Source organism: Delphinus delphis, chromosome 12, assembly GCF_949987515.2.
Source record: "Delphinus delphis chromosome 12, mDelDel1.2, whole genome shotgun sequence".
Classification (NCBI taxonomy): domain Eukaryota; kingdom Metazoa; phylum Chordata; class Mammalia; order Artiodactyla; family Delphinidae; genus Delphinus; species Delphinus delphis.
In genome coordinates, this window is record NC_082694.2 from 78899968 (window position 1) to 78912088 (window position 12121).

General features: G+C 39.0%; 1 protein-coding gene across 2 annotated transcripts in view; it reads left to right on the plus strand.

Moving 5' to 3' along the window:
* NBAS (NBAS subunit of NRZ tethering complex) overlaps positions 1-12121 on the plus strand; it is a 340240-nt gene that overhangs the window by 38104 nt on the left and 290015 nt on the right. For both annotated transcript variants that reach the window (XM_060027072.1, XM_060027073.1), the window contains exon 10: positions 9666-9804. In XM_060027072.1, the coding sequence (XP_059883055.1) occupies positions 9666-9804 (139 nt within the window). The remainder of the gene's footprint in view (positions 1-9665; positions 9805-12121) is intronic.

Below are 12121 nucleotides of genomic sequence, written 5' to 3' on the forward strand. Positions count from 1 at the left end.
GGTGCTGTTGTCTGCACAGAAAGCTGCATTGTCTTGGCGGATGTGAAAGTCCTTAGGTGTGAATTAAGGGACTCGCTGAGCTTCACAGACTGATTTTTCTTTTCTTTTTTTCCCACAGGCATTTGTTTCTGGGGAGGCAGGGAAGTGGAGAGTCTTGGCCATATCCTGCGATCTGCTTTTATCCAGGATATGTTACAGATAGGTAGACACGTGTGACTCAGAAATATCTTGGTCCTTAGCAGACTCCACCTGGCTGTCTTTTAAGAAGACAGTCTTCTTTATTAGTTTGACTTTTTTTTGCCTACCACGGAAAAAAATTAAATTACTTGGCAATCAGCTTTAACCCATCAGTCAGTCCTCTCTTTGGAGATTCTTTGATAGGAGGGGCTAGTTCTCATTATGTTACAGTTACATTTAAATGGGCCTTTGTAGACCTTCATAAAGTTTTTAATCTCTTCAGCTGGTAAATCAACCAACCTCCCTCCCTCCCTCCCGCTCTCTGCTTTGGTTGTAGTTTAACCTGATAACTTTATATGTCAGTGAATTTCATTAATCTTAAGCAAGATATTTTGTACTTGGGTTATATGTTTCCCCCCCCCCGATTTTAAGGACTACTCCATAATCCCTCTGCAAAATTTATGGAAATGCAATTTTAAGAAGTAACTTGGGCCAGATTGAATTTCTTCTCATACTTGGAGAGATGCTAGCTGTTGTGGATCTCTCTTTGGAGTCGAGAGCTGAAAGAAGACTATTGAGTTATCTTAGGTTATTTTATAGGAATTAAGGAATGATGCTTAATTTTGTTTTTTTTTTAATTTTTATTGGAGTAGAGTTGCTTTACAATGTGTTAGTTTCTACTGTACAGCAAAATGAATCAGCTATACGTGTACAAATATCCCCTCTTTTTTGGATTTCCTTCCCATTTAGGTCACCACAGAGCATTGAGTAGAGTTCTCTGTGCTATATAGTAGGTTCTCATTAGTTATGTTTTATACATAGTATCAATAGTGTATATATGTCAATCTCAATCTCCCAATTCATCCCACCCCCGCCTTCCCCCTTGGTATCCATACATTTGTTCTCTATGTCTGTGTCTCTATTTCTGCTTTGTAAATAAGATCGTCTATACCAATTTTTTCAGATTCCACATATATGCTATTAATTTTGTTTTATAAACAATTAGAAATTTTAAAATATATATTTGTGATATGATAGAATGTGTACTGGATTAGGAGACAGGAAATCTGTGCTACTTATTAGCTCTGTAACCTCAAGTCGTCCTTCTTTTTCGACCACATTTTGCTGCATTGCATTGGGCACAGACAGTAGATGGTGGTTTTAGCAAGCTGCTCAAGTACCAAGGACATCTAGTATAGACTACTAGGTAGCATTTAACAGAGCAAAATTGTGGCAGGGAGTTTGGTAGCAGGCATTATGGAAATTCATTTTCGGGGACAGCTGGCAGGCTACAGTTAGCAGGATTCAGTGGGGGGAGGTAGGGTTCAAAGACAAGACTTATTTTCCTGAGAGAACAAGTTTGAGAAAGACGTCAAAAATTAAACTATTGGTATTGAAATAGAAGGTGAGAATTTGGTTTCAGAACCTGGACTGTTGTGAAATCAGGATTCAAAGTAGACATGGAATGGATCAGACAGAGGGATGCTAAACATATTATATTGTGCTTTTGCAGTGAAGTTGCCTAAATCCATCGTAGTGATGGGGAGGGAATTACGTTTTCAGATGATGATCATTGTCATCAGCTGTGGATTGAGGGATGGAAACGGGCAGAGACATTCAAGAAATCCAAGATGAACAGAATTTTTAATATTGAACCAGTAAGGTTTTTGTAGCAAAGAATATTTAAGATCAAGTTAGAATGAATTAAAATTGGGAACATTTCTATGATCCCAAGAGAAGAACGGCTTCTAGCTGTGAAGGTAGTAGGTAACAGTTTTTGAGCCCTTACTTTGCCAGGCATGGTCTTAAGTACTTTTAATTTGGGGGCATGTAATTTTTTCTTCTTTCTTTCTTTCCTTCTTTCGTTCTTTCTTTCTTTCTTTCTTTCTTTCTTTCTTTCTTTCTTTTCCTTCTTCCTTCCTCCCTCCCTTCCTTCCTTCCTTCCTTCCTTCCTTCCTTCCTTCCTTCCTTTTCCCCCTTCCTTGCTGGTTGTATGCCACAAGCCCATTGATCATTGGACAGGGAACATACAAGAGTTTCTTGCTCTATTATTTCAGATTCATTTCCTTGGCTTTAAGGAGTTTTAAGCCACTAGATGGCAGATGTTTTTCAACAATTACTAGACTGAAGACCCTTCTTAATAAACTAGTTATAACTCTTCTTGTAATCAATTGGTAGGGTCCCCTTTAGCTCTCCCAGGGCATCCAGATCACGTCTGGTGAGATGCGTGGGGCACACATTCCATCCCTCCCTTTCTTTCCTCGGATGGGCCTGACCAGCCTCTTCTCACTGCCTCTTACTCTGCCCTGGCCTCTGCCTTTACTCCCGCTCATGTAATTCACTCCTTGTGTTTTTTGGCTCCATCGCTTACAGTTTATTTTTCTTGTCTGATACCTGCATTCCTGCTTTGAAGTTTAGACTCTTAGAGTGTCAGAGCTGGAAAAGAGTTTCACCCGTCGTTTGGCTCGGCCCCTTCATTTCTCAGCTGGGAGAACTGAAGCCTGGAGGGGTTAAGCCAAGGACGACGGGGGCTCTGGGTCGGATTTATCTTCGTGCCCTTGCGCTTCTGGGCACATAGTGCACAGATGGATGTTTCCTGAATGAAACAGCTGTGGTAAATGCTTTGAAGGATACAGACACGTCTCTGTGTCCGAATGGTTTAACGTTTAGTGACGGAGGCATCATTTAAGTAACTGTTACCGTTCTGAAGGTAGCAGGTGATTATGTGCTCGGGAAGCGAGCAGGATAAACCATTCTGTATTGTTGAGGACCCTTCGAACTTTCTGACCTGCTACCCCTGCCCGCCTTTCACAGGCTGGGGGCGCTCACTGCGTTTCTCACTGTCCTCCCAGCACACAATTTACAGACTCGTCTCCGTGTTCTTGTACGTCGTGTTCTCTTGGCGGAGCAGGCTCTTCACCTGATCCCTTTATCTGTTTGGGAAGTTGTTGAAAGGAGAACCCTTTCTCTGGTGTTACCCCGTGAAGGCTTCCTTGACTTCTTCCTCCACACACTTAATTGGTCCTTAAGGCTATTTTTGTGCCGAGCTCAAGGGTCCCTGCAGCAGCGGTCTGGGTTGGCTTGTCCTCCCTGGAGTGGACAATGCTCGCTGTCGTTCTCGTGTGTGAATACGTGTCCACCGCCACCTGAGCAAGGAGGGTGCCCCTGAGCCTCCCCCCATGGTTGGTACTAACGCACTGGGAGAGCTAAACACGACTCTACAAATTGATTCTGAGAATTAGAAGTGGTTTTTAAGCAAAAGCTCTTTATTTGTCTTGCACACTCCTGATTGCTTAGCACGTGGTTTGCATTTACAAATTTTGATGGGATGAAGGAAACTAATATTACAGTTACTCTGTTGCAAAGGTATTTGAACCTGATACACCTGATTCCTAGACCCATGATTTTCCTATTGTCCACAAAATTTTGAGGTTGAAGATTACTGGGAAAGTTTTCTCCTACTCTCGTGTTTTTGTTAACGAGTAGTTTAAACTCCTACATATCGAGGGCTTTATAGTCTTCCAAATTTAATATGTACTATAGAAATTCCATATTGCTTTATGTCTTTATAGAATAATTTAAAAATAATCACTTGCTTCAAAATGTGATTCCTGAAGTGAGTACATAAGAGCCAAATACTGTATCTTTAAGGAGGTTTTGCTACCACTGCATGTAAATATTTCTGGGTGGAGAAGCTTACCGCAGCAGAAAATAACACGAATGATATAAGTTATTTTCTGCAGTATTGTCTGCGGTTTTAATTTTTGCAAAAATCTAGTGATCCTTTCAGTAGTAAATCACAGAATGCTTAAGATGTAACTATTAACATATAAACAGCTTCAAAATGTCACAAAGCAAATGATATGCTGATTTCATTTTTAGTATTTGACTAGACTTGTGGGTTGATGCTAAGCGTTACAGCCAATTTACTGAATTTTTTTCTCTTGGACTTCATTAACTGGAAGAAATTTATGTACATAATTTGGGATACTGTATCTTGATTTTCCTCTTTTTAAGTTAGAAACAGAGAGAATAGTACAGGGAATGATTTAATGAACACCTAAGTACCTACTACCCAGCATTAACAAATATTGAGGGCTTCCCTGGTGGTGCAGTGGTTGCGAGTCCGCCTGCCGATGTACTGAAAAAACAAACAAACCAAAAAAACCCAAAAAACAAATATTGAGATTATATTTTTTACTTAAGGTGTCTGTGTATGTATGTGTATAGTTATACCCAGATATATAAATAAAAGAGAGACAATAGTACAGACAAAATTTCCTACTTCCATTCCTCTGTCTCACTTTCCCTTTCTAGAGGCAGCCTGCTCTCATGGTTTTAGTGTGCGACCTTCCAATATATATTTTTACATTTGTTCTTTTTTACACTGTATGTTTCCCTGAACAGTTTAATGAATTTATTTATCCCTTTTAAACATTTAAAATATTTCTAATTTTTCTGCATTATAAATAGTGCTACATGAGGTATTCTTTTACCAAGAAATAAATATACCTGTGCAAGAATTTCTCTAGAGTTGTCTTAGAACTCAATTTGGGGTATTTTTTGGGAAGGGGTGCATTTTTTAGATATTGTCATATCATTCTCCAAAATGATTACTACAGTCTTACCAATAGTTTTATGAGAGTTCCTGTGTATAAATCTTTGGCATAAATCTTTGTTGCTTTGATCTGCATTACTGGCTTTTGTATTTCTCTTCTTGTGACTTGCTTATTCTTTGTCCGTTTTTCTTTTGGGCTGGTTGTGGGAGATCTTTATGGATTCTGTCTGCTAAAACATATACTCTGTTAGTTTTATGTTTTATAAATAAGTTTTCCTGGTGTGTGCCTTATCTTTGCACTTTATGGAGAGGAATTTTAGATTTTAGTATAGTCAAATTTGAAGGAGAACATCTCAGTGACACTAGGGTAGGGTAGTTTTTGACAGGTCAGGATGCACAAAGCACAGGCCACCAAGGGGAAGGTTATCAGTGTGAATGGAGCTGGCTCTTTTCAGAGCTCTACTCTCCCATGTGAATTTTATATTGTCTAGTTCCATTACATCAGTTTGTTCAGTTCCACAAGAAATTCTGTTGGGATTTTATTTGAAATTTCTTTCAATTTATAGATTAAGAAGAATTGGCATCTTTAAGGTATTGAGAGTTTGTCAAAGAACATGGTATGTCTCTTTATGCATAACTCTGTGTCCTTCAGGAGCATTTTGAAATTTTCTCCCTGATGTTTTCCTTTACGAGATTCTCGCCTTAGTGTTGTCTGCTGCCCTCTTTTTTTTTTTTGTATTTTCGGTACGCGGGCCTCTCACTGTTGTGGCCTCTCCCGTTGCGGAGCACAGGCTCCGGACGTGCAGGCTCAGCGGCCGCGGCTCACGGGCCCAGCCGCTCCGTGGCATGTGGGATCTTCCCGGACCGGGGCACGAACCCGTGTCCCCTGCATCGGCAGGCGGACTCTCAACCACTGCGCCACCAGGGAAGCCCGAATCTCTTTTATTTTTAATTGAGCTTATCTTGTTGTAACCAATTTGATCTATTCACGGCCATGTTTATCAGAATTCATAGGGAGGAAGTGTCTTCTAGTATCAAGACCAGGAGATAAGAAGAAATCTGAAATCTCAGTTAGCTCTCCTTTCACAGTCAGGCAACGTAAAGTTTTATACATATATTTTAAAATCTGAAAATTAAATATGACATTTGTCCTCTCCATGACATAGTAGTGCAAACTAAATAGTAATGCTCAACCCCTTGAGAAAAGAATTATATGGTTACTATAAAAAATATATATTTATTTATACATGGTCAATGTTGTACACTGAGTAGAGAAAAATTATTTCATTATCAGGATCTGCTTTATCCTGACCTTTTAGAGATTTGTTGAATTCTCAAATAGTGTTTTATTTTTATTATAACAATAGGCTACTGGTTTTTAAAGATATGTTTTATGAGAATCACATGTTTTCCGTTTGAAAAAGTACTGTGACTATATTCAGAAATGTAGATATTCAAAATTACCTGTTTTGTTTCTATTTATTCAGAGGAGTTTTTCCTAACAAACTGACTTTTGAAAAAAAAGTTCCTTACGGAAAATTTGAAGCATGTTCACAGAATATACTGACTCCCTTGTGCCTGCCATTCAGTTTAACAGTCGACTCGCGGCCAGCCTCATCTCATCTATGGCCTCAGCCGAGCCTCCACCCTCCTGTGCCTAGAATATCACGAAGTAAATTCTGGACAGCGTAGTATTTCATCTGAATATTTCAGTGTGTATTTCTAAAAAATAAGGACTCTAAAAAAACATAAACATGAAACCATTGTCATATGCAAAGATAATTAACAATAATTTGTCCATATCTTCAAATATCCAGACTGTGTTCTCTTTTAATTCATTGATCTGCTCTCCATTCTCTCCTCCTCTCTCACTCTTACAGAGAGAGAGAGAGAGAGAGAGAGAGAGAGAGAGAGAGAGAGAGAGAGAGAGAGGGAGAGAGTGTGTGTGTGTGTGTGTGTGTGTGTGTGTGTGTGTTTGGAAGAAGCCAGGTCATTCTGTAGTTTTCTACTGTGTAGACTTTTTAGATTTCCTACTGTTTATTTTTATTTATTTATTTATTTTTAACATCTTCATTGGAGTATAATTGCTTTACAACGTTGTGTTAGTTTCTGCCATATAATAAAGTGAATCAGCCACATGCATACGTATATCTCCATATCCCCTCCCTCTTGCGTCTCCCTCCCACCCTCCCTATCCCACCCCTCTAGGTTGTCACAGAGCACTGAGCTGATCTCCCTGCGCTATGCAGCTGCTTCTCACTAGCTATCTATTTTACATTTAGATTTCCCATTGTTTAGATTGCATCTTTGAAGTGTTGTTTGAAGTATTTTTCTTTTTTCAACTGTATTTTTTTCAAATTTGTAGTTAGAGCCAGAGGAATGATATGATTTTATCTGCATTAGGTCTACTTATGTTTTTTGAAATTGTTTTGGTGTAAAAATCATTTGAGCAGAGTGGTTGCTATAGGCAAGTGATACTCATACTCCTACCTTGACTTTGGACCAAAATCTCTTTTGCCCTGGTGAACAGGGTTAATTACGTGTTAGCTCTGAGGACTGGCGAAGGGTAGAAATAGCGCAGCGGGTTGCTTCAAGCATCTTCTCAAAGTTTGTTGCTTATGATTTGCTGTGATGGAAACTTGTTAGACTATACATATAAAAGCAGTAGGAAAAAGGCTTTGATTGAAGGCTCCAGTTGTGTTTGCGAATAAAGCACATTTACATTACTTTATGAATTTTGAGACTTTGAGTTGGGCTAAGCTCTATGGCTAAACGTAGAAGGGTTTTATGCACTTTTGAAAGTTTTACATCTGAGAGTATGTGTAGAGATGAGATTTTAAAAAATTATTATTATTATTTTTATTGTTGTTAGCTTAATTCAGAATAGGAACTAACATGGTGTTGTAGGTCACTTGTGCTTCAAAAACAGACTGACAGAAAAAGAGATCATTATGCTGTACACCTTAAGCTTATACAGTGCTGTACGTCAGTTATATCTCATTAAGAGTGAAGAAAAAGAAGAAAGTTAGGAAGGTGGTCAAATGAGAAGAGGGCAGTTGGTGGAATTAGAGGCTGACAGGTTGTCTGAATTCCGGGGCTGGGGAATAAACAAGATGTGTGTTAGTTTTCTGTGGTTGCTCTAACAGTTTACCACAAATTTAGGGGCTTAAAATAAATTTATGTTACATTTCTGGAGGTGAGAAGTCCGAAATGGGTCTCACTGAACTAAGATCAGGGTGTCAGCAGGGCTGTGTCCTCGCTGGAGGCTCAGGGGCACAGTCTGTCTTCTTACCTCTGCCAGCTTCTAGAGCAGCCCAGCTTCCTTGGCCCCTTCTATCCTGAAGACCAGCAGAGACTGGGCGAATCTTTTTCTCACATCACATCACTGTGACACTGACTCTCCTGCTTCCCTCTTGTGCTTTTAAGGACTTTTGTGGTTATTTGGGTCACCTGGAAAATCCAGGATACTCTCCCTGTTCTAAGGTCATTTGCTTAGCAACCTAAGTCCACGTGATGCCACATGTTCACAGGTTCTAGAGATTAAGACATGGGCCTCTTTGGGGGCCATTATTCTGCTTGCCCCACAAGGTAAGCAGAATCAACAGAGGACAGGTGTTGCTTCTGCACTAACGTGTAGAGCTCTGTCTGACTGCCCTTGAGCATAGCTCAGCGGGCTGTATTGAGTAACTCATGGTGTTACCTCATGAGGTACTTAGAATTATAGAAAGTTTAAGAGTTATCAGTGGTTAACATAACCATAAAACCAAGTCACTCTTTTGATATGCCAACTCTGAGGAGTCTTAGGAAGTGTCATTTCCTTCCCCCTTTTGATTTCTATGCAGAAACTAAAATTTTTAGAGTTTTGATTTATCTATGAGCATGGTCTAGAAAAAGATAAGCACTAATTTGTTGTGTCAGGAAGTGCATCCTTTTTTTTTGACACAGCGGGGGCCTGGTGATGATAGATATCAGGTACGTTTTGATGTAAAGGGAGCCTGATGTTTTCTGTCATTTGGGATAGTGGTAGATTGTGTAGGCGGGAGCGTTGTGTGGACATGACCAGAGAAACCTGTTCTTTTTCTTAAGCAGCAGGGAGTTTCCTGCCTGTAGGGAGGGTCTTTTTAAAAAATCGAGACATTAAGAAGGATGTGGCTTCTCTCTTCTGTTACTCTATTGCCTTATTGTTATTGGGGACAACAAGTGTTTTCCTTTAATGTACCAGAAGTTTTACTTTCAAACATTTTTCTTTTTTCTATAGGTGATTATGATGTCTTATATGTTCCCTGCCAGATTTACTAAACATGACTTAACTTTAAAAATCATGACTGTTGGGTTCCATTATTAATCAGCTTAGTTTGTGTAGTGGTCACATAGTCTTTTAACTTTTAGTACTTGTTAGACTGCTTGTCCTGTTGGTAACTGGCCTCTAATCGCAATGAAGTATAACAAACAGAAAAGTGAACCAGTCATAATGTACAGTCTTATTTCAGTATAGTTATTAGTGACCCATCCACAGCAGTCCCAGCTGTCATTTCTTTCTAGCATCTGTAATTGTGCCCTCATTGCTTCCGATGCACTGCTGTAACTAGTACATATGTGTCTATGTGAGGTGACGTATCTGTTTATTAAAGTTTATTGGTGTTGATATAGTTCCTCAGATATTCAGTGGCCAACCTGAAAACATTTTTTTTCTCATTTCTAAGTTCTCATCTGAGTTTCAGATGTTTGAATGTGTAAATGAAAGTGAAATTCTAGTTGAAAACCCATCTGGTTTTCTATTGGTTGTTTCCTCTAAAATATTTACCTTCTAGGATTAGTATATACTAATTTTATTTCAGTTTTCCTTGTGAAGTTTTCTGCTCTCTTTGTTTTGATGTTGTCTTGTTCCTATTTGTAATTTATTAATTCTTTTTATCTTTCTCTTTTTTAGACTTTTGCTGGTCGGTGGATGTGAAACTGCTGAAGTGGGCATACCAAAAGCTGCTAGCTGTGGACTCTCTGCCTGGAGAGTTCTTTCAGGATCACCTTATTATAAGCCGGTTACTCATGGTGGAGACAGGGTCACTGCAGTAAGTCTTCGTTGTGGTATTTCACTTTGCTAATAGGTCTTAGATAAGCCCTTTGTAAGATACAGAGAAGGAAACAATTTGCCTTAAATGAAGAAAGTAACCTAATGCAAGTGAAATTTTAGGACTTCTTTCAAATATCAAATTTACCTAAAGCATGTTTTATTTAACTTGAGTCTCATTTTTAGTAACAATATTTGCAGATATCAGAAAAACAACCTAACAGTAATCCCATTACTTGCGTTGGCTTATTTAGACATTAACATTTATTAAGTCCCTTTTGATGTGCCGGCAGCTGTTCTGAGTGCTGTTACGTGTAGTAGCTCATTTAATTCTCAGTAACCCTTTGAGGTAGGTATTGTTAGTAGCTCCAGTCTGTTGATGAGGAAAGTGAAATTTAGCTGGGCCACCCCACTAGCAAGTGGCAGAATGAGGGCACAAACGCTGGCATGAGTTCCCCTGTTCAAGTTCTTAACTGCCTTCGTACTTCCATTTTGTTCCATATTGATCAGTGCTATTCGTCCAACCATTCATTTATTCTTTCCTTAATTGAATTTCTGGTTTCTGTCAGTCACTCCTTTATGCTGTAATAGTCAGTATAGGCTAGGCTCTGTTGTGATAATAAAAAGAGCCACATAAACAAACAAATGAAAACTCCTGGCATTCTGTGGGTTGCCCCAGGAAAGTGTGTTCCTTATTTGTGGCAAAGCCTGCTGTTGATATCATGACTACCCTGAACAGCTTGTTCCAAGTGATGACTAAAGGATATGTGGGGGCTGGTGACCTCTTGAGGGCCCACTGTCTCAGTTTATGGCCTTAGGAGGGGGAGGAGAGGACTAAAAGGTGGGACTTTTTAACCGTCTTACACCAGAACTGGCATCACTTCTGCTTGCAGTTCATTTACTGAAACTCATCATGTGGCCCCTCCTACCTTCAAGGGGCCTGGGAAGTAGTTTTCTGTGCGTCCAGAAAGGCAAGAAAAACTAGGTATTAGTGAATATTAATTGTTTCTACCATATTGGCCACTCTGTGATAACATATATCTTGACTTTTTTTGTATAAACTGTAAGATCCTAATTACGCACCCTGTGCTTAGCCTGATATTTGGTGGGCACTCAGATACAGTATTTTTCTAATGAGGGAAGAAACCAAGAAATTAAGGTGAGACACGGTGTAAGTGAATGTGCCATGCTAGTTATTCCTATGAATGCATTTGTTCCATTATTCCTGCCTCAAAATAATCCTGTAAAACAATGGTTAAACGTTTTCATGTTGAAGAAGAACTAGTGAAGAAATACTTTTGAAAAGAAATCTTTAGCAATCATAGTAAGCTTCCGTTAATTATTTTCTTTAGTTTTTAGCATATGCTGAAATATGTGATTGTGAATTTAACCCAACAAAGTAGTAGGGTTTTTTTTTTTTTTTTTAAATTAGGTCAACTTATTGGTTCAATATGGCAGCAGACCTTAAAACAGTTTATATTCGTACATCAGTTTATACAGTACTGTGTCGTGTGCTTTTTCTTCCATTCACGGTCCCTTTACTCACTCTAGCACCCATTTATTCTCTCTGCAGGACCCGGTAAGGAGTCCAGGTTGAGTGTTATTAGCCCCATTTCACAGATGAGGAGCCTAAGGCCCTGGGAGATCTTAACAACTAAAAATAGGGCAGCAGGAGTGGAACCAGATTTTGTAGCTCCTGTTTAGCACTTTCCTCACTCCACATGTGAAATTACGTACATCTCATTGGCATTGTCAAATTTATGCTGTGATGATTATCCCATAATTTATTTTTTAAAAAAGAGTTAGCAGTTGGACATGTTATTTCATATTTGTTATAATTTAGTCATGTTCCTGTCTCCGATTTCACACCCAGCTTGTCGTTTTATATGTGAGATGTATCAGGGCAGATCCTGAAAAGGGTTTGAACAATTTTATCTCTTGACTCTGTCTGAGTGTGATGTCTGCAGCTTATTTTTTTATTTTTTAATTTTATTTTTGGCTGTGCCATGTGGCTTGCGGGATCTTAGTTCCCCAACCAGTGATTGAACCCGCGCCCTCAGCAGTGACAGCGCTGAGTACTAACCACTGGACCGCCAGGGAAGTCCCTGTAGCTTATTTTTAAATGGTTCAGTCAAAAAACAATTTTTAAAAAAGTATACATACACATACAGATAAAGGAAATGTGGCTAATTGTTAATAATTGGTGAACTCAGGTAAAAGGTATACTGGTATTTCATTGTGTAATCATTTCAACTTTTCAGTAGCTAGGAAATTTGTCAAAATTAAAGGTTGAGGGAAAAAAGGAAGAATTGGTAAGT